The following is a 22,632-nucleotide window of genomic DNA, read 5'->3' as shown; positions in this document are numbered from 1 at the left end:
TTTGAGTTAGATGCTGTTGGTCTAAAGTTGACAACATTGATTTTCTGTGAGATTTAAGAGTTATTTTTAAAATAAGGGGGAAATACGCTTTTTAAAAAGTTGGCAACCTGTCACTAGGTTTAGGAGTGATTTAAACAGATTTAACTATTCTGAGAATGGTGACTTATTTTCTATATAAAGAATATATAAGTGGCATTAACCTTTTTATATTACACACATAGTACATATGCTATGTATACATTTATATAGTGTATGTGTGTATGCATATACATAAATTATATTTTTATACGTTTAAAATACTAGTATATCTCTTTTGAAAATGGCATTTGGGGTAGCACTGATATTTTAGTTCACCCTAAGACTGAACTGGGTAGAAATTAGGAAACATGTTTAGGGATGAAGGGCAGAGGCAGTGACCCATCTTAACATGGCTTAATATGTTTTAGTTTTGTTGAAAGTAAATTTCAAGCATTTCCTGTTTTGTATGCTCACAGAGACCTCGGGGGTCAAGCACATTGACTGCTATTGGAGTGCGTGAGTGTGTGTGTGTGTGTGTGTTTGTGTGTGTGTGTGTGTGTGTGTGTGTAAGGATATACTATAACCCAGTGCATCTTTAGTTTGCTTGCTGTCTCTTGATAGGATTTGGAGCTAATGAGAGGGTCATGCTACTTCTACTAGTATATTATTTGAGCATTATCACAACTTCATTTTCTCTAGTCACAGATAACTTTCAGAGGGTACACCACTCCCCAGGTGATTGTCTAATATGTCATTTTGCCTACACATTAGAAGGCATCTGTGGATGTTTTAGGTATAGGAAAAAGCTGCCTTTTGGGCAATTGACTATCCTATCTTCTCAGGGAGTCTTCTATTCAGGAAAGTCTCCTTTAAAATGGGCAGGCATTCTTTGAAACATGATGCCTACACCTGCATTTGTGTGTAATGCAGCATCCTACATGGAAACAGGTAGTATAGAAAACACAAAGCAACTTCAAATAAATTATAATTAACATCTTCACACATTCAAGAAGATAGTGTATTGATCAATTTAGGACACATTGCTATATAAAAACACCAATCAAAACAAAAACGTGTTCCTGAAAATAAAAAATCTGATTGCCTAATCCTTGCTTACCCATCATCACTAATATACAATCTTTCAATGTTAATTTTATATGCAGTCAGAAAAAAAGCACACATTTAGAATTAAAAAAGCAACATTTTAAAAGTGCAAAATCTTTTACTAAAGTGTCTCTAGACTGCAGTACTATGTGTGACTTTTAAAATTGCCTATTTATATTTGTCTGTATTTTTCAAACTTTCTATTGGGAAAAAAAAGGCATAACAATTCACAGGATTAGCTTTATACCATTATTTAGACATCAGGCACTGAAAGGAAAGCAGCTGACAGACCATTCTGGGAAGAAAATTAGATTAATGAGAATTATCCTTATCATCCTCTCATAAATTATGTGTTCCTTTTAAGTAAACTGTATTACAGATTAACAGAACATAAATATATAAAAAGAACTCATCAATTTGAGTCTCTGCAAAAAAAAAAAATGCAAGTATGACACTTCAAAAAGTCTTGTGAATATTCAAACTTAATATTAATATTATGTGTGGACGGTGATTTTGCTGAATAATTATTGGAACTGTCCTTTATAATTTAAAAAGTGGTCAGCCGTTATATGTTGGGGGTAGGATATATTCTCTCTCCCCACTCTCTGATAATGAGGGCATGGATATGAGACTTAACTATGCTCAGTCTGATCCCCATGCATGGAGCTTGGCATTTGGGGGGATTAACACAAAGGTTTGTTGGGTCAGTTATTGATTGTTCCAGGCAGAGACTGCAGAATCCAGGGTCTGATAGGGTAGCATCATCTTACTGAACTATTCCTATAGCAGCAACTTGACTAATGCCACAGCTGTCTTCATTCCTGACCCCAACCTGGTTCTCCAGAACTCAATAGATTCCATAGATAATCTGACACCTGTCAGTATTAGTAACAATAGGTTAGCCTATGCTACAGTAACAAATGCATATTTATCAAGACTTTTGCCTAGAATATATCCCAGGAAACCAGAAACACCAATCAGAAAGGATATATGCACCCATATGTTCATAGCAGCACAATTCACCATAGCTAAGATCTGGAAACAGCCTAAGTGCCCATCAGTAGATGAATGGATTAGAAAACTGTGGTACATCTACATGATGGAGTACTATGCTGCTGTAAAAAAGAAGGAACTCTTACCATTTGCAACGGCATGGATGGAACTGGAGAGCATTATGCTAAGTGAAATAAGACAGTCAGTGAAGGAAAAATACCACATGATCTCACTCATTCATGGACAATAGAGACCATTATAAATTTTTGAACAGTAATAGATACAGAGGCAGAGCTGCCTCGAACAGATTGTCAAAATGCAGCGGGAAGGCCGGGGAAAGTTGGGGGGCAGGGGGGAGGGGTATAAGAGAGCAACTGAAGGACTTGTATGCATGCATATATGCATAACCAATGGACATGGGACGCTGGGGGGTGGGGGAGGCCAGGGGATAGTCAAGGGTGGGGGAAAAAAAAAGACACATATGTAATGCCCTTTGTAATACTTTAAGCAATAATAAAAAAAAAAAGACTTTTGCCTAGAGGGTCCACCTCATGCCCCTTTGGATGCCTCGAGGACTCATTCAAAGGCCTTGCAATGTTTGTATTCTAAACAGAATGTAATTACTTTTCTACTGATAGTTTTTTCTCCTATTAGGCAGTGAGCTGTGACTTGCCAGCTCAATTAGCAGAATATACATTGAGTGTCCACTGTGTGCAAGACACTGTTCTAGATGCTGGCGATACAGACATGAAAGAGATTGCTTCCCTGCCTTTAGGAAGCTGGCCTTCTCATTGGAGGAAGAGGGAACATAAACATGTAAACCAATAAATAAGATAATTTGGGGTACAGATAAGGGATGTGAAGATGATCAAATGGGATAATGTAGTCGGGGGGGGGGGGAGGGTGCTACTTCAGTTACAGTAGTCAGGGATAGATTTTGCAGTAAGATATGAAGATCTACAGTAAGAGTATTCCTGTGTCCATGGTTATGCATATGTGCATACAAGGTCTGAAGGTGTGGGGTGGTTGGGGGCAAAGGGGTGGGATGGAGGGGATCAAAGGGGGAAAAGGGGGACATATGTAATACTTTCAACAATAAAGAATTATTTTTAAAAAGAAAGAAAAGTTAAGAGCACTAATAAAAACCATTATTGACTACTAGAGGCCCGGTGCACAAAAATTTGTGCACTGGGGCGGTCCCTCAGCCTGGCCTGTGTCCTCTCGCAGTCTGGGACCCCTCGGGGGATGTCCACATGCTGGCTTAGGCCTGCTCCCTGGGTGATAGGGCCTAAGCTGGCAGTCAGACACCCCTCTGGCAGCCTGGGAGCCCTCGGGGAATGTCTACTTGCCAGTGCGGAGCAGGCCTAAGCTGCAGTCAGACATCCTTAGTGCTGCTGAGGAAGCGGGAGAGGCTCCCGCCATCACCGCTGTGCTGGCAGCCATCAGCCTGGCTTGTGGCTGAGCAGAGCTCCCCCTGTGGGAGTGCACTGACCACCAGGGGGCAGCTCCTGCATTGAGCATCTGCCCCCTGGTGGTCAGTGTGTGTCAGAGTGACCAGTCATTCCCAGTCATTTTGCTGTTAGGGTCGATTTGCGTATTACCCTTTTATTATATAGGATGCCTCAGGCAACTAGTTTTAAGTGAATTTCACTGTGTGAATAACTTCTTTCAGTGCTGCAATTTGGTGATTCAGACTAAGATGATGTGATCTTAGATCATCTAATTTAAGATGAAATAAATGATTCTACCTTTCTGGGGAAAAAAGAAAAAGAAAGAAAAGAGTGTTCCTAGGTAAAGGAACCGTAAATGCAAATGTCCTGAGACAGACCTGAACTTATTTGGTGTATGTGATTATAACCTAGTGAATGGGGGTAAGTGGGAAGAGATAAGACTGAAGAGTCTGTCAGGGGTCAGCTGTGTAGGGCATTATGGACTACAGTAAGGATTTCAAATGGAAGCCTTTGTAGGATTTTAAACAGGAGAGTGATGTAATGTGAACTGACTTATGCTTTTGAAAGGTCATTCTGGCAGCTCTGTGCAAGCTGGACTTTAGGGAAGAAGCATGGAGGAAGAGGAATTGGTTAGGAGCCTGTTGCAATAGGCAGATAAAAGGTACTGCTCACTTGGCTAGAGCTGTAGCCATGGAGAAGTGGTTTCTACTGGCTGTTTTCAAGCACAGATGTTCTTCTGTAAGAGGCAGTGCTAGCATGCAAGCCACTGCAGCACGTGCTTTTCAGTGTACTGTTGCAGGATGAGACTCAGAGTCTGTAATAGGCTTTGGAGCAGGTATGTGTATGATACTCAAGCTTAATGTGAAGGAGAGTACAAAATGCCAGAAGGCATTCTCCTGTGTATAGAAAGGCCAGCATTGTGACCAGGACAGTGTTGGGTTGCTGAAACTTGCACCCAGGAATATTAAAAGAGATACTGAGTGTACTGCTCTGCTTTGGAGATCTGTGTTAATGCCTTTCTCTAAGAGATAAATGTTTCTATCAGGAGTGAGTGGTGGAAACACTAGTGTATATCACACAGTGAATCAAGTCATGAAACTTTAAATGTATGAAACATTTACTATCACCATGAAACTCTTACTATGCCATTGGGCACTAAATTAAATGAAGTAAAATTGGTATTAGGAGATAAATGACTTATTGTGGAGTTGCATTACTTTTTATATTTTCAATATTCTGGAAAACAGATTTTATCATCAATCTAGGTTACTCTTTTAGAAAAAAACTTTAATCTCAAAAAATTACTCACATATATTTCCATTACAGTGACCATGTATAGGAATAGGCTTTTTAAAAATCTATGATCTATTACCTAACATAGCCTCTTTTAAGATATATAATTTAGAAGGATTTCCTAGCTAGCCAAGTCTTAACATGTATAACTTAATAGCAGAAATCACAATATAACTAGAGAAATGAACTAAAGTTAGATCAGATTCTGGGGTACCAAGATGCTTCCCTGAAGAAATACACAATTTAGCAACAAAATAAACATTTGTTTAGGTATTTGAACACTTATTTCCCCCTGTTGGTCTCTACCCCAAGAGGCTAAGATAGGGAAGCCAGTTTCTGAGATTCTCATTTGAAGAGCGAGGTCAAGGAGAGGTTAACTTGGACACAGCACTGGTGCAGAACTGACTTACCTTGTTTTAGATCTGTGGGCTATCTGATTTTTTTTTTTTTAATCAGTTTGCCAGCCAAATTGGAAATGCTTTCTGCTTTTTTCATCAACAATCTTGGGCTCTCTCTCTAGAGGTCTTCTCTGTCAAAAACACTTTTTCTCTTTACCATGGGTTTTTATGTTCCTTGGATAAGCAAAGAACAACTCATTAGGAAAAAGGCACTTTAGAAAAAGATGGTAATTGTGAGACCAGATGGTAAGCATTATTTAGCTGATGAGGGTGTGTAGATGTGCGGGAAGGTGTGGTAATACGATCTGGTTCTGCAGCGTGACCTGTTGTTCCTCCCTGCTTTTTGTATCTACAGTCCGGCGCCTCTCCTTCCATCTTTGTGGGCACTGGGCCCTCACAGAGTGATTGGACAGGTGTGTAAGAAAGGAATGAAGCTTGCTCTAGGAAAGGCAACTTCTGCTATTTATTCCAGCCCACAGATATTTTTTTTAATATCCTTCTCCCCATGTTACTATTGGCAAATCATGAAGAATGTAACTACTCTTGTTCAGCACACTGAGAGACAGTTTCCTGGGATTCCAGTTGCCATCAGCCTATCACAGTGTCTTTAAGGCATCTCCACTTGAAATTTTGCAGGTACCTCCAACTAAAGATAGATAAAAATGAGGTCATCATCTCTGTTCACCTCACCTCACCTCACCTCACCTCACCTCACCTCACCTCACCTCACAAAACACCAACCTTTTCTGCTGTGTTTCCTCTTTCAGGGAAAAGGTGGCACCATTCTTCCCTCACCCAAATGGATAATCTAGGAGTCATCCTAGACTCTCAAATCTTTCTTATCCATTTCATGCAGCCCATCTCCAAAATACTTTTCTAACCCTTTAATTCCTCTCTTTCCTCATTGTCACTGCCCTAGTTTAAGCTCCTCTGGAATTTGGAAACATCTGATGTTTTTTGCCTTTATTTTTATCCAGATCATTTTATTCATCCAGTGTTGTATATTAAATGAGACTCTGACCAATGAGGCCAATAAAATTTAAGTCTCATAGGAGGATGGGTAGATGAAGATCATTATTTCTTATAAGCTCAACAGGCTATTACAGTGTGTGGCTAGGGGTGAGAATCAATGATGGACTAGAGAAATTTCAAATGTCTTAGCCATATACAAGGTCTTCATGACCTTGGAGATCTTATCTGTTGCCACTTCTGCTTCTGACTTTACAATAAGTAACCATAAACTACATGTACTTCCTCGTACTTTCATGCTGTTACATACCATTTCTTGGTTTTCTGCCATTACTTGGTCTGTGGGGCACCCATTCATCAGAAATGTTCTGGAAATAAAGCACTATTTCTTTGGAGTACCAAATTATTTTATTTTCCATGTTGGTAGGTATGAGTTGACTCATGAGAACCTCCAAAATGACTTGAGGCTTCTGTGCTTCTCTGTGTTTCCTCTCTTTTCCTTCTTGTTATCCTCCTCACATCTAATTACAAGTCCTAGCAATACTATATAATAAAAGGCTAACATGCAAATCGACCAAACGGTAGAACGACTGGTTGCTATGATGTGCACTGACCACCAGGGGGCAGACACTTAATACAGGAGCTGCCCCTTGGTGGTCAGTGCGCTCCCACAGGGGGTGCGCCACTCAGCCAGAAGCTCCGAGACAGGCTCACGGCACGAGCACAGTGGCGGTGGTGGGAGCCCCTCCCGCCTCCACTGCAGTGCTAAGGATGTCCATCCGCCGGCTTAGGCCCGCTCAAATCCGGCAGTCGGACATTCGTTGAGGGCTTCTGGACTGTGAGAGGGCGCAGGCCGAGCTGAGGGACCCCTCCCCCCGAGTGCATGAATTTCGTGTACCCGGCCTCTAATCTCATAATTAGGATGGTGTTACATCAGAGCTTTTTTAAATGCCAGGTCTTCATGGTCCAGAACATGCTTCCATGTTCTGCCCTGGAGGAACTCTGCCCTGGTACTGTGCTATAACAGCCTTTACACATGATACCACCCACCATGTAGGTCATGTAGTCAGATAGATGTGCAGGGTATAAAGAGCTTTTATGTGTTTTATCTCAATTTGATCCTCATCATACCCTGTGGAGTAGACAGGGGCCTAGTACTTTTCCTCTTTACAGATGTGGAAATGGTGATTCCTTTTATTTTTTTCAACCTGACTTATAGGTATATACTTGAGTCTCTGCAGATTATATCCTGATAGGGTCCACAATGTACTATGACCAGATTGAATTATGATTAGCTACTTATTATTAAAGGGACTTGGGTGTAGCTTTTGTTTGTAGAAGCTTGTTGGTACATATGTAATTTGAACAAACTCAATTCTTAATTTCCACTCACTATTGTTTAGAAGCCTAATTACCTTATAATTTTCCAGGCCCCATTTTCCACTTATGTAGTCCATCATCATCTTTTGGTCAGTTTTATCCGTGGCACGTCTCTGAAACAGAAGGGAAAACTTGTATGATTTGTTTTAAATGTTGATTTTTGAGGCCTGGACTTTGAGTCCCTTAAATTACTCAATCAAGTCTTGAAGATCCAAATGCAGTGTTGGGACTGTATGGTTGGGCCTAATCATAGTATTAAAAACATTTATTTTCAGTGAGAAGAAGGGAAGAGGACTTTGAGTTCCTCAATGAAGTGTCCACATATATTAGCTTCTGTGTCAGGCCATAGTGTTTCCCACTTCCTATCTCCAATCTAGCAAGGCTCCTTGCATTTTCTTTTTTTTTTTTTGGGGGGGGGGGGCGGGTCTAAAAGTTAGGTCCATCAGACTAGTTTATGGGACCATAGCTTTATTAAAAAAATCTTGCTCTTCTTGAATTTAAGAATTAGAAGACATTAAAAACAACAAATGACTGTATTTGATTTCTCTCACTTTTGAACAAAGTCACACAGTTTGAGCAAGTCCACGAGAATAAGGAGTCCCCTTCTACTGCCTGGAAGGAGCAAAAGATCATTTTATTCAAAATAAATCTATTGAGATCCATGTTGCTGGTATCTCATCGAGCTCTGAATTTGAGTTCAATCAGAGCTTTGATGAAGGAAAGGGGAAAGAAATCTTGAAAGAATGCTGTTCCATTCATGAAGAGTTTGCATGTTTTCAGTTTCCAAGTAAATGGAATAATGGCACCATGCTTTTCCATCCAGGCATTTTCCACCCCGAGAATAATGCCCTTCCTGGTTTCTCAATGAATAATGCATTATTTCTAAAACTCCAGAGGCATTCCTTTCATTTTCCTTTATGTTTAGCTTTCTAAGTGATTTTCAAGCAAGGAAATTCAAGGACTTGGACTAAATGCTTTATTAACATTTTTACTTGAAGTTCAAATAGCTTCTTGGCTATTATCTCCTGATGTTTGAAATATTTTTTTCTCTCTCTAAGGAAAGCCTAAGGTATTGTATTTATGAGAAAGTGAAATACCTTGGACAGTCTTCAAAGTGAATGGCAGTTTAAAATCAATACACATTTGTGTTTTAAAACAAAGAGCTTTCTGGGGGTACTCTTCTCCTTTATTTTCATTTCTCTGTTGAAAAGATTCAAAAAGGAAAGCTCACATCCAAAAAAACTCGGCTGTTTGGAGACTAAATCTTGTTTGTTTACATTTTGTGAAGCTCATTCCTTGAGGCTAGTCCAAATCCCCCACCCTGGTCCAAGTCTGCGTCCACCTAGGCCCGTGGTCGGCAAACTGCGACTCGTGAGCCACATGCGGCTCTTTGGCCCCTTGAGTGTGGCTCTTCCTAAGCCTTAGGAGTACCCTAATTAAGTTAATAACAATGGGCCTACCTATATAGTTTAAGTTTAAAAAATTTGGCTCTCAAAAGAAATTTCAGTCGTTGTACTGTTGATTTTTGGCTCTGTTGACTAATGAGTTTGCCGACCACTGAGCCAGTACCATTGAAATTGAAAGATTCAAAAGCTCATCTGGGATCATCTCTATTTGCTGTCTACACATTGTATGGCCTGATGCATATGGGGTGATATGTAATGGGACACGACAGTACCCACTGGTTCTATTGGCTCATGTTCTCCTAGCTGAGGATCCTAGATCATCCTGGGGTAACACAGTGGTAGATTTTAATACTGTTTCACCACCTTTATTTTTCCTGAGAGCCAAATGAGTGATTTCAGGAACTAAAAAACCTGGAATTAATAATATAATCTATATTTCCATTCTTCCTTTTATTGTAAAATCTTAATGACTCAGAATAGTTGGGGAAGAAAGAAAACATCATTGATCTAAATTTGTAAGACGTCTAAAGCCTAACATTTGGTTTAAAATATTTAATTTGATTAATTTCAAGAAGTGGGAGTGCAACCATATTTTCTGGAGTGTGGACTCTGGATCCAGCCTCTAAAAGCAGAAACTCTGGTATCTATTTCCTGTCTGCCACTTTCTAATACCATGGCCTTGAGCAAGTTACTTAATTTTTTGGGTCTCAGTTTTTTCATCTGCATGATGGGAGAATAACTGCTATCTCATATGGCTATTGTGCAGATTAAATAAGGTAATATTTATAAAGCATATGGAAAAGCATCATTTAAGTGGCTGTTGAATAAAAATAAAATCAAACAGCCCTAGCCTGTTTGGCTCAGTAGGTAGAGCGTCAGCCTGTGGACCAAAGGGCCTCGGGTTTGATTCCCGTCAAGGGCACATACCTCAGTTGGAGGCTCCTCCCCGGCCTGGACTCTAGTTGGGGCTTGTGCAGGAGGCAACCAATCAATGTGTTTCTCTCACATCCATATTTCTCTCTGTCTTTCCCTCTCTCTTCCCCTCTCCCTAAAAATCAATGGAAAATATCAATGGTGAGGATTAACCACAAAAAAAAAAAAGCAAATAAACATCTTCTGGTTGTTGGAAGTGGCTATATCCAAAGAGGCTCAGGCTACTGAGCAGATACTAACAATGGTATTGTTATTGTTGTTACTGCTAAAATATACTGAGTGATTGTTTTCTTAGCACCCATTTACTCTTTACAACAAACGACAAACTTAATGAGGAAAATATAACCATTTATTTTTTTCAGATGAGAAAACTGAGGTATGAAAAGTAATTTGCCTAAGTTTACCCAGTTTATAAAACAACAAAACAAGGATTTGAGCCCAATCAACCTGAATTCAGAAACTGTGCCTTAACTAAATATTAAAGAACATTTGTCATAGTGTTTATCTTTTGCCTGAAAACAATCCTATGCTATTAAAATCCATACCTCTATAAGCATCAAAGTGTGTATCCTGAATGAAGTTTTTCATGTCTCAGTTGTTTAGCAACTCTATGTTTTGTTCAAAGTAATCATCATCCATGTCTCATAAATACTCAATCTTAGTAAGGTCTGAATTATGAGGTTTTATTAAATTGATTATTTTATCATCATTAAATTCTTTTCTGATTATTTCACAACATGAACATTTTATTTCAAATGGTGATCTGGTGGTTTTGAATATCAGTATTTTTATATTGAATGGGAATTATTTCACCTTATGGTTGCTGGCTTCATAATTATATTTGTCCTCTCTTTTTTAAATCCTCCCCACCCCTCTCCCTGTCCTTGTAGGTGCCTTTATCATCTGCTGGACCCCTGGACTGGTCTTGTTACTTCTCGATGTGTGCTGTCCACAGTGTGACGTTCTGGCCTATGAGAAATTCTTCCTCCTGCTGGCTGAGTTCAACTCTGCCATGAACCCCATCATCTACTCCTACCGCGACAAGGAGATGAGCGCCACCTTCAGACAGATCCTCTGCTGCCAGCGCAGTGAGAACACCAGTGGCCCCACGGAAGGCTCCGACCGCTCAGCTTCCTCCCTCAACCACACCATCTTGGCTGGAGTTCACAGCAATGACCACTCTGTGGTTTAGAAAGGAAATGAAGAGGAGAAGCCAGCATCATCTATTGAGGGTTGAAGAGCCTCCCCCTACCCAAATGCCAGGGCAAGGTGTAGGGTGTGTGGGAGAGAGAGAGAGAGAGAGAGAGAGAGGGGAAAAACAAACTCATGTACTTAAACACTAACCAACGGCAGTATTTGTTCTTAGACCCAACAAGACTTGATATATGTTGAAAATTAGCTTATGTGACAACCCTCATCTGGATCCCCATTCCCTTTGAAAGTAGACAGTGGAGCTCTTATAATGGAATTCGTAAATAGACTCTGGAGTGTTTCTTTAGAGAGACGACACTAACTAGACTCCAAAAGATTTTGTGTGGTTTGGTGCAAGTCAGAATAAATGCTGACTAATGGAGTCCACAACTTCATCTACATGCAGGCTTCCCTTTTTTATTTTTAAAGGATACATTTCATTTAATAAACATGTTTATGCCTATCAGTATGCTTGTGATGGATAAGACTATAGACTTTTTAAACTACCGTAACTTCATTTTTTTTCCACATGTAGGAAAACTGTAAATTAGACTTATTTTTTTTAGAAAGCATGCATGTAATATATGTATGCAGTATGTCTTACTTAAAAAGATAAAAGGGTATTCATTCTAAATCTTCTAGGGAATAGGAGAACCTAGATGTCAAAGCCAGTATTTGTTTAGGTTATGAAACAAACAATGCTCTAATCACATTACCTTTTTATTAAAGTGTTGTAACACATATTAAAAAAAATGGGTTGTAAGTTTGTTACTGAAATAATATGTACTCTAAAAATGTCCTAGAAGATGAAACTCAGTAATATTGTTCCCACATATTTATAATACCCAAGTACATTCTAATTATTAGTACATCAGAAGGATTTTTGAATAGCCTGTGTTTTTCTGTATTATGAAATAATACATAGTCATTATAGGAAACTTGAAAAATGCAGAAAATGTATAAAACAGAAAAAATAATTACTGATAATAAATATAACAATCCAGAAGTAACCACCATTAACAGCTTTCCCCCCTGTGTATGCCTATATGTATATTATATAACTTTTATATAATTGGGATCATACTGTAAACAATTTTATAGTCATTTTTTTTCCACTACAGAATTGCCACATTTCCTACGGCATTAAAAATTTTACAAAAACATAATTTTTATGGCTATATAATATTCCATTTAATGGATGCAACTCAGTTTATTTAACCATTTCCATATTGTTGACTACTTAGGTTATTTCTAATTTTCATTATTATAAATGATGTTGCAAAAAATTTGTGTACATAAGACTTTTTTCATATAATTGATTATTTACTTAGGATATGTTCCCATGAAGGATTTTTTTTAAAAAAATGTGAATTGTCTTTTTATGCTCATACCTTTTATAAAAAGGGATTTCCTGCTTTGCACCTCATGGGTGACAATTGTGAGGAAAGCCAGTTAAATTACCTTTTTACAAAGGAAATTCAGTGGTTAGTTTAGGGTGACTTTTTTATATAGTAGGATGGACTAGAAACAGTCAACTGTCACAAATAACCAGGATTCCCTAATTCATATGTCTAGCAATTCCAAATTTTATTTGAGGCACCAATTATTCAGCTCTCGGTAGCCGCAACTGTAATGTAGCTTTCAAGACAACGCGAAGAAGTCAAACGTGCCAAGTGAATGAAGGATCTTCCTATTAAATATCTTGGGACCCTTCTGTAGCAAATTGGTTGAGTGTCCGCATGTGACTGGGTACTGTGTGTTCTCTGAGAATCACCCCAGAGGGACTGCTGCCATGTTAGGTGATACCTGTTTAATCTCACCTGTTTGTTGTAATAAGGAACCAATAAAGTCACAGTCATGAAGCAGGTGTGGGGAAGTCGGGAGTATGTTTAAGAGAAAGATGTCCAGAAGACGGTTGTCTAGGAGAAGGAAGTCAGTGCATGGTCACCATTTGAGCAGAGGGCTGATGTGTAAAGTGCCCAAAGTGAAAAGAATAACGGGGAACCAGTTAGCAGAAAGGTGCTTGCACGTACTTTATACAATACACAGAGCGTTTTATATTGGAAGTGAAATAAATGAACTTGGACTTTCACTCATGCGCTTGCATTCTGAAGGAGCTATGGACTATGTGAAATTGAGAACGTACTAATTGGACCTTAATAAATCATTCTCTATCAGTGTTTGCTGTTCTGGTCAGTGCTATTTCTATTGTCCAAGTCTGCGGGTTGCATTGCACGGTGCCTTTCTGCTTGTGACCTTCATTTCCCAGCCGCAGGGCTCCTGAATTCTGAGGGGAAGCCACCACCATATGCGTCCCCAGCTCAGAACTGCTTTTTTCAACCTGAGGAATAAGTCTTTCCCGTGTCCGAGAGATGGTGGTTTATGTTGCATCAAAGGAGGGATAACATCTTAGGACAATGCAACTGTACTCTGATTTTATCAGGCCTTTATGATGGCTTACAGAAAACTCTCCCAGGAGTTTACAAAGTCACAGTGGCCTTTATGCTTATAGATTTAGTAACTAACAAGATAAAAATGATAGGTATCTTCCAGTTACTTGTTAACGATATTCTTTCAACACATTGCTAAGAGGTTGGAGAAAGATAAAATGTTTATTCAAATGAATGTTTCAGTGAGTACTTGGAAGCGAATTCTGTACCTTTAAATTCAGGTGGATGTCAGGTTTTTAGAAATCAAGTATCTTGGCCCTCTTCTTCCCAAATTAGCCACCGCTCACAGATAGTCATCCCCTCTTATCCACAGTTTCGCTCTCCATGGTTTCCGTTCCCCGTGGTCAACCATGGTCTGAAAATATGAAATGGAAAAATCCAGAAATAATACCGAAGTTTTACAATTGCACGCTGTTCTGAGTAGCGGGACGAAATCTCGCGAGACCTGCTTCCTCTCGCGAGACCCGCTTCTTCTCGCGAGGGACGTGCATCCTCCTTGTGTTGGGCGAGGAGGTGCCTGTGCGCCTGGTCACTCACTCAGCGGCCATCTTGGGTATCGCAGGGACGGCCGCAGTTTTGTGGTAATGGTGTTCGCGCCCCCCTTATTTTCCTTTTTAATGGCCCTCAAGCACAAGAGTAGCGATACTGTGGATATGCCGAAGGGAAGCCGTCATGTGCTTCAAGTGAAAAGGTGAAAGCTTTCGACTTAATAAGGTAAGAAAAAGGTGGTATGCTGAGGTTACGAAGATCTACCGTAAGGACGATATACGATATTTTGAGAGAGAGAGAGAGAGACCACATTCACGTAACTTTTATTGCCGTATATTGTTAGAACTGCTCTGTTTTATTATTAGTTGTCAATCTCTTACTGTGCCTAATGTATAAAGTAAGCTTTATCGCGGGCAGGCATGTGAAAGGAAACATGGTGCATGCAGGTCCGGTGCCTTCTGTGGTTTCAGGCACCCCCGGGGGGCTTGGCGCGCATTTCCCAGCATGAGAGACGATTACTGTATTACCTTTTTCTGTATAGCGAGACCATAATTTCTGGGTGCACTTAACATTACATCATTAGTGAGTCTTATCGGTTTCCCCTTCTCTCTCTTATTTATTTAATTTATTTATTATTGTTTAAAATATTACATATGTCTCCTTTTTTCTCCGATTGACCCCTCCCTGGCCACTCCCACCCCCCAGGACAAACCCCACCTCTCCAGTGTTCGTGTCCATTGGTTATGCTAATATGTATATACATTTAAAATTTTTAAAAATATCTTTATTGATTTCGGAGAGGAAGGGAGAGGGAGAGAGAAATAGAAACATCAATGATGAGAGAAAGTCAATAATCAGCTGCCTTCTGCCCGACTGGGGAGGAGCCCACAACCAGGGCATACGCCCTGATGGGGAATTGAACCGTGACCTAGTTCCTAGATTGATGCTCAACCACTGAGCCACCCAGCCAGGCTATACATGTAAAATGTTAACTTTGGTAGATAATACCAAAATACATTCCAAAAATATTGTACCAGTTTATAGAAACATGATGTATGACAGCATCTTTTATCTATATCTTCACCATAACTGGATGCTATTACTCTTTGAAGTTCCTTTAGTTAAAAGAGAGTTTGGATGCAAAATCCCAAAATACTTTGGAGATTAAGCACTTCTAAGTAACATATGGGTTAAAAGAAGAAATCTCAAGAGGAATTTAAAAATATTGTTAACTAAATAAAGGTGAATATATAACTTATCAAGATTTTTGGGATGCAGTGAAAGAAGTGATTACAGGAAAATTTATACCAGTAGATGTACACATTAAAAAGAAGAACTAAACTCAGTAATCTAAGCTTTTACCTTATGAAACTAGAAAAAGAAAAGCAATGAAAACTGAAGTAAGGAAAAATCAATAAAATTGAAAAACAAACAATATCAATAGAGAAGATTAATGAAAACTAAAGCTGGTTCTTTGAAAAGATCAATAAAATTGATAAGCCTCTAACCAGACCAAGAAAAAAAGGGCACAAATTACTAATATCAAAAATGAAAAAAAGATATCACTGTAGATCTCATGGACATTAAAGGATAATGGAGGCATACTATAAACAACCCTATGCTCACAAATTTGATAACCTAAGTGAAATGGACCAGTTACTTGAAAGACAATCTGCCAAAACTCACACAAGAAGAAACAGACAATTTGAATAGGTGTATAACTATTAAAAAATATTTTAATCCTCAACAGAGGATATTTTTCCATTGGTTTTTAGAGAGATTGGAAGAGAGGGAAAGACAGAAATATCGATGTGAGAGAAACATAGATTGGTTGCCTCCTACACAAGGCCGAACCAGGGCCCGGGCCAAGGAGGAGCCTGCAACCTAGGTACATGCCCTTGACTGGAATGGAACCTGGGACCCTTTGGTCCGCCCTTGACCAGAATCAAACCCAGGACCCTTTGGTCTGCAGGCTGACGCTCTATCCACTGAGCCAAACTGGCAAGAGATATTAAAGAAATTGAATCAATGATCAATAATCTTACAGAGCCTCTGGCTCAGATTTTTTCACTGGTGAATTCTACTTAAGGAAGAACTTATGTAATTTCTCTACAATCTTTTAGAAAATAGAAACAGATACTCATTCTATGAGAACAGCATTACCCTAATACTAAACCCATACAAAGCCATTATAAGAAAAGAAAACTAAAGGCCAATATTTTTCATGAACATAGAAAAATCTTCAGTAAAATATTAGCAAATTGAATCTAACCATGTATAGAAAGAATTGCATACCACGACCAAGTAGAATTTATTTCAGGTATGAAAGGTTTGTTAAACATGAAAAAAACCCCAAAACCACAATTAGTGTAATCCATCATATCAACAGGTCCCCCTCAAAAAGAAAAATCACACATATCAATAGATGCAGAAAAGCATTTAAGAAAATCCAGAACCCATTAATGATAAATAACCCTCAGTAAACTAGAAATAGAGGGGTTTTCCTCTGCTTAATAAAGAATATCTACAAAAATGCTGCTCTAACATCATACTTAATGTTGAGAAACTTAAGTATCTCACTAAGATCAGGTACAAGGTAAAGATGTGTCCTTTCACCACTCCTTTTCAACATCATACTGAAAATTATAGTTAATGTACTAAGATAAGAAAAGGAAATAAAAGGTGTATAGATTAGGAAAAAAGAAATAAAACTATCTTTGTTCACAGGTGTCATGCTTGTTTATGTAGAAAATCAGAACAAACAGCAAGTGGAACTAATAAGTTGTTATTGCAAGGTTGTATGATACAAGATGAATGTGCAAAATCGGTCATTTTCTCATATGTCAGCAATGAACAGGTAGAATTTGAAATTAAAAGCACAGTATCATTTATAGTAGCACCAAAGAAAATTTAAGTTCTTCAATATAAATCTAACAAAACATTTACAAGATTTAATGAGGAAAACTATAAAACTCTGATGAAAGAAATCAAAGAACTAAATAAGTGGAGAAATAGTCCACGTTTGTGTATAGTAGTTACTCAATATCATCATGATGTCAGTTTTTCCCAAATTGGTCAATAGATTCAATGCAATCCTAGCCCAGATTCCAGCACAGTATTTTGTACATATTGACAAACTGATTCTAAAGTGAATATGAAGAGGCAAAAGACCCAGAATAGCCAACACAATATTGAAGGAGAACAAAGTTGGACTCTCCCACCTCAAGCTCTCTATATGTAAAAGGTTAAGTGACCGACTGTCTGGTACATATGACGCACACTGGCAATTTTAAAATAAACGTTGACTTGTGCATACATATAAAGCTCTGGCCAGTGCCAATCACATGCGTGTGTTTCCATCTGTCATTGTCTATTGTGAATTTGGTTGTTTTTGTTGACATTCTGAAGCTGAAAGAAAGAGATTGTTGATAGAATATGTCTGAAGACCAACTATTGGCACAGTGTACCTCTGAAGTTGAAAGAAGCTGGCGTCTTCGACAGAATGTATCTGAAGACGAACTATTGGCACAACTATTGCACAATTAATTTCCTTTCAATGTGCATGAATCTGTGCACCAGGCCACTAGTTTACTATAAAACTACAGTCATCAAGACAGTCTGCTATTGGTGAAAGACTAGACAAATAGTTAAAATGGAACAGAATCAGAACTTAGAAATAGACCCACGCAAACATAATCAACTGATCTTTGACAAAGGAACAAAAGCAATACAATGGAACAAAGATAGTCTTTTCAACAAATGGTTCTGAAACAACTGAATATCCACATGGAAAAACATGAATCTAGGCACAGATCTTACAGCCGTCACAAAAATTAACTCAAAATGAGGCCTACATGTAAATGCAAAGCTACAAAACTCCTAGAAGTTAAGAGAAAATCTTGATGACCTTGGGGTTGGCAATGACTTTTTAGCTAAAACAGATCCAGTGATACACTTGATTCATTAAAATTTAAAACATATGCTCTGTGAAACATATGTTCAGAAAAGACAAGCAAGAGACTGGGAGAAAATATTACCAAAATACATATCTGATAAAGGCCTATTATCCAAAATAGACAAAGAACTCTTAAAACATAACAGTAAACAATGCCATTTAAAAAATGAGCAAAGACCTGAACTGGCACCTCACCAAAGGAGATATATAGATGTCAAATAAACATATAGAAAGATACTCAACATCATATGTTCTTAAAAAATTACAAGTTAAAAGAACAATGGAGATACCACTACACACCTGTTAGAACGGCAAAAATCCAAAACAGTGACAACATCAGATGCTGGCAAGGATATGGAACAACTGGAACTCTCATTTTTGCTGGTGGGAATGCAAATGGTATATAGCATTTTGGAAGACATAGTTGCAGTTTCTTATAAAACTAAATATCCTTTTACCACGTGATCCTGCAATCGCACTCTTTAGTATTTTACTCAAAGGTGTTGAAAACTTATCTTCACACAAAAATCTGCATGTGGTTGTTTATAGCAGGGACAATAATTTTTAGTTCTTTAGAAGCCCTGATGTTTGGATGGTTCTTGAAGATACCACTTAGATCTCTCTGAAATCTGAAGGAAATATTTTATAGTCAGAAACTTAGCTTCATCTTTAGAGCATATTTTCCTGACAGTGCCTTCAATTTGTCCTTTGCCTGAATCTGTGTGTGTATGTGTGTGTGTTGTTTTGTTTTACTTAGCATCATTTGCCATTTTTAGAAATTGACAGCTTTCAAATCAAACAATTCCTGGATCCTTTATACTTAGCAGTCTTTTTTTCCCCCCAGCTCATTTCTCTTGTGATGCATCCTATCTAATAAAAGTAATATGCAAATTGACCATCACTCCAACACACACGATGGTCACCCCCATGTGGACACAAGATGGCCACCACAAGATGGCCTGCAGGGGAGGGCAGTTGGGAGGGACCAGGCCTGCAAGGGAGGGCAGTTGGGAGCAATCAGACCTGCAGGGGAGGGCAGTTAGGGGTGACCAGGCCAGCAGAGGAGGGCAGTTGGGGGTGACAAGGCCTGCAGGGGAGGATAGTTGCAGGGAACCAGGCCTCCAGTGGAGGACAGTTAGGGGTGACCAGGCCTTCAGGGGAGGGAGGTTAGGGGCAATTGGGCCGGCAGGGGAGGGCAGTTAGGGACAAGCAGGCTGGCAGGGGAGGGCAGTTAGGGGCAATCAGGTAGACAGGCAGGCAAGCGGTTCGGAGTCAGCAGTCCTGGATTGTGAGAGGAATGTCCGACTGCCCGTTTATAGGCTCGATCCCTCAAGGGGTCCCAGATTGGAGAGGGTGCAGGCTGGGCTGAGGGAAAAACCCCCCTCCCCCGGTGCACAATTTTCATGCACCAGGCCTCTAGTTTTATCATAAATGGCAAAACCCCCCACCCACCCACATACAAAAAACCCCCCAAAAAACCCAGGCAAAACCTCAAAACCACACCTGGAAATCTAGTTAAATCACCAAATTCATAGGTACATTTTCTACTTTCTATGTTAATGTAGGTGTCAGTGTTACTAAACTTTCTGCCACTCTTTTGTTTGTTTTTGTTATTTATTATTTACTTTCAACAATCCTTTTGTAACAGCTTTATTGGAATATAGTTCACATGTAATTGACTAATTTAATGCAAACAGGTCAATGACATTTAGTATAGTCTCAAAATTGTACAACCATCACCACAACTTAAGAACATTTTAATCATCTCCCCCCAAAAAAAACTTATACCTTTTATCAGTCACTCCCCTTTTTCTCCCAACCTTCTCTTCCTCCCCCCGAATCATAGGCAACCATCAGTCTGTTTTCTGTCTGTATAAGTTTGCCTAATATGAACATTTCACATGGATACATTCAGTGAGCATACTTTATTTTTGGAAGTGGCATGAAAATAATAATCACTAAGTACTCTAATTGTTCACTGCATTAATTTATACAAGTATATTGGAGGAGAAATGGCAAAATAGACTTCAAGTGTCATCTATATATTAATGAGACATTGGCCCCACCCAGGCCATTTAATAGGAAGTTTCAGGACTCACCATTTTGGGAAGGCAAACCTAACTAAAACTCAGTGTCACTGTCTGTACTGAGATATTTTCTCTCCTTAATGACCAGAGCACAGGTCTCTAGAAGAGGCAGAACGGTGTAATTCAGTGGCTTTCAACTTTATCAAAACCAGTGTCTACCTTTATTAACAATTTTGTGTTTTAAAAATTGTTATTCTGAGATGAGATTCTTAGATAATACAATCTACCTAGTTCATAATTTAAAAAATATCTAATTCTTTATCATACAGTGGAACACATGAAAAGAAACTAATCGTATATAATAATAGGCTGATATGCAAATTGACTGAATGGCAGAACCACCAGTTGCTATGATGCTCACTGACCACCAGGGGGCAGATGCTCAATGCAGGAGCTGCCCCCTGGTGGTCAGTGCACTCCCACAGGGGGAGCGCCCCTCAGCCAGAATCCCTGAGCCAGGCTCACGGCTGGCTAGCGCAGCAGTGGTGACAGGAGCCTCTCCTGCCTCCTCAGCAGTGCTAAGGATGTCCAACTGCTGGCTTAGGATATCCCCTGAGGGCTCCCGGACTGCGAGAGGGAGCAGGCCAGGCTGAGGGGACCCCCTCCCCCAAGTGCACGGATGTTGTGCACTGGGCCTCTAGTTTAAAATAAAATGATATTTCAATACATGAATGCTCAGAAAAACACACACACTACAGTAGAGGAAATGAGGTAGTTAGATGTTTGTATACATATGTTGAGTTCAGTTTAGATTTCAGAGAGACATTATTTAACCAAATATAGTAACTCCCACCAGTAACACAATCAGTGAAGTCCAACAAATTTAATTACATTAAATACAGGGTCACATTATTTAAAGGCCAGTGAAATGGCTAAGGCAAATGGCAAGCAGCGAGCCTACTGAGATGTCCTGGGGTTGCCTGTGTGGACCCAAACTATCCCCTCCTGGTGGCAGTTGCCCTGCTGGAGCTTAATATTGATGGGAAGAATTCTAGATTCTGTACTTTCAATTCTTGAACTGGATTGTAACATCTTACTGGATCCCTCACTAATTAATGAGCTAAATAACATCTTTGCCATGTATTCATAGGAGAGTCATGGTTTTATTTCTTAAAAAAAAAAATAACCACTTAGCACTATCAAACCCCTCCCCTCCCCTCCCCCAAAAATAAAAAAGGTGGCAAGAGGCTGAGGGGCTGGAATGGAGGCTGAGGCATGAATTCATAGCCTGAGGACATTTCAGGAACTGTAGATAGCAAGAGTGCACGGTGCAAACACCAAAGCAAGGCAGGGCCTGTTACACCTGAGCAGAAGCAGGTGTCCAATCCTGGACACCAGCTGGAACAAGCCTGGAATCCGTGGGCGTCTCAGAGATAGGCCACAGCTCCTCTTTCCAATGCCATGATATCCATGAGCTTCTGCTACCCAGATGCCTCAAGGAGAAAATGGTGAGGAGAAAAGTTTCCCAGAGGAAACTGAGTTAAGCTTCAATAAACTAAGTTTTAAAATAATTTTCAAAGTTACCCTGCATAAATGCGATTGATTTTTTCTTTTGAAACAGGACCTCAGAAGATTGAATTCAGTATAAAGAAATAAAGTAACACTTTTTCACCTCCAAAGCGAAACTATACATTTAACCACATTATGCATAAAGGGAATCATGGCATCTATGTTGCATTGTAATCTTTCCCCTCTATGGATATCATTCAGGCATTTGCATACACATGTATCTCAGCCTTTAAATTGCTGCATGATATTCCATTGTGCGCATATATTATAATTAAAATGCTGTTTGGTGAACATTTAAGTTTTTATAAATTTTCCTTCATAAAAATGCTGGGATAAGAATCTTATATATCTTTGTGCACTTGTCTGATTACTTCCCTAAGCTTTCTAGAAGTGAAATTGCTGATACAACAATTAAATAGGTCTATTCAATTTTTGATGCTACTTACTGGATGTCCTTGAAGGTTTCCAGTTATTAGAGAGCTCTTTTCCCCATGCCTTCATCAATACTGGTCTTGAGTAATCTTTGATTCTTAGCCAAATTGGTACGTATTTATCAATTTCTTGCTTTTAGTTTTTTGTTTATTGGTGAGATTGAAGGTTTTTCATAAGTTTATTATTTTTCTTTGCATATTCCTTTTCTATTTTTTATGAGTTATTGGCCATTTTAATTTGGGATTTATTTGTTTTACTAACCTTATATAAGGTAACTGTTTTTCCTAGCTTTGATATATCTTTGGCTACATAAAAGTGTTTCATTCTCCCTTAATTGTATATTATTTTCATTTATGTTTTCTGAATTTATGTACTAGAAATGCTTTGTCCTCTCCCATTTTATAAATGTATTTAGCTATCTTTTACTCCATTTATTTCGTGCTTCTATTATTTTTAGTGGTTAAATATTCAATATCACTGAAATTTGTTTAAGTGTACGGTAAGAAGTGGAGATGTGTCTTTATTTTTCCCAAGAAAAAAGTCAATTTTTCTAGCACCAATTATGGAATTATTC

At 38.9% G+C, this 22,632-nt stretch overlaps 1 protein-coding gene across 1 annotated transcript in view; it reads left to right on the top strand.

Moving 5' to 3' along the window:
• LPAR1 (lysophosphatidic acid receptor 1) overlaps positions 1-13,310 on the top strand; it is a 66,563-nt gene extending 53,253 nt beyond the window's left edge. Inside the window, exon 3 of the mRNA XM_081104179.1 lies at positions 10,836-13,310. Coding sequence (XP_080960305.1) covers positions 10,836-11,137 — 302 coding nt within the window. The 3' untranslated portion in view covers positions 11,138-13,310. The remainder of the gene's footprint in view (positions 1-10,835) is intronic.
• Positions 13,311-22,632: the final 9,322 nt, after the last annotated feature.

This window comes from Myotis nattereri (assembly GCF_964212035.1).
Source record: "Myotis nattereri genome assembly, chromosome: 12".
Lineage (NCBI taxonomy): Eukaryota > Metazoa > Chordata > Mammalia > Chiroptera > Vespertilionidae > Myotis > Myotis nattereri.
The sequence above is the reverse complement of the archived record's forward strand: the minus strand, read 5'-3'. Positions and strand labels throughout refer to the sequence as shown.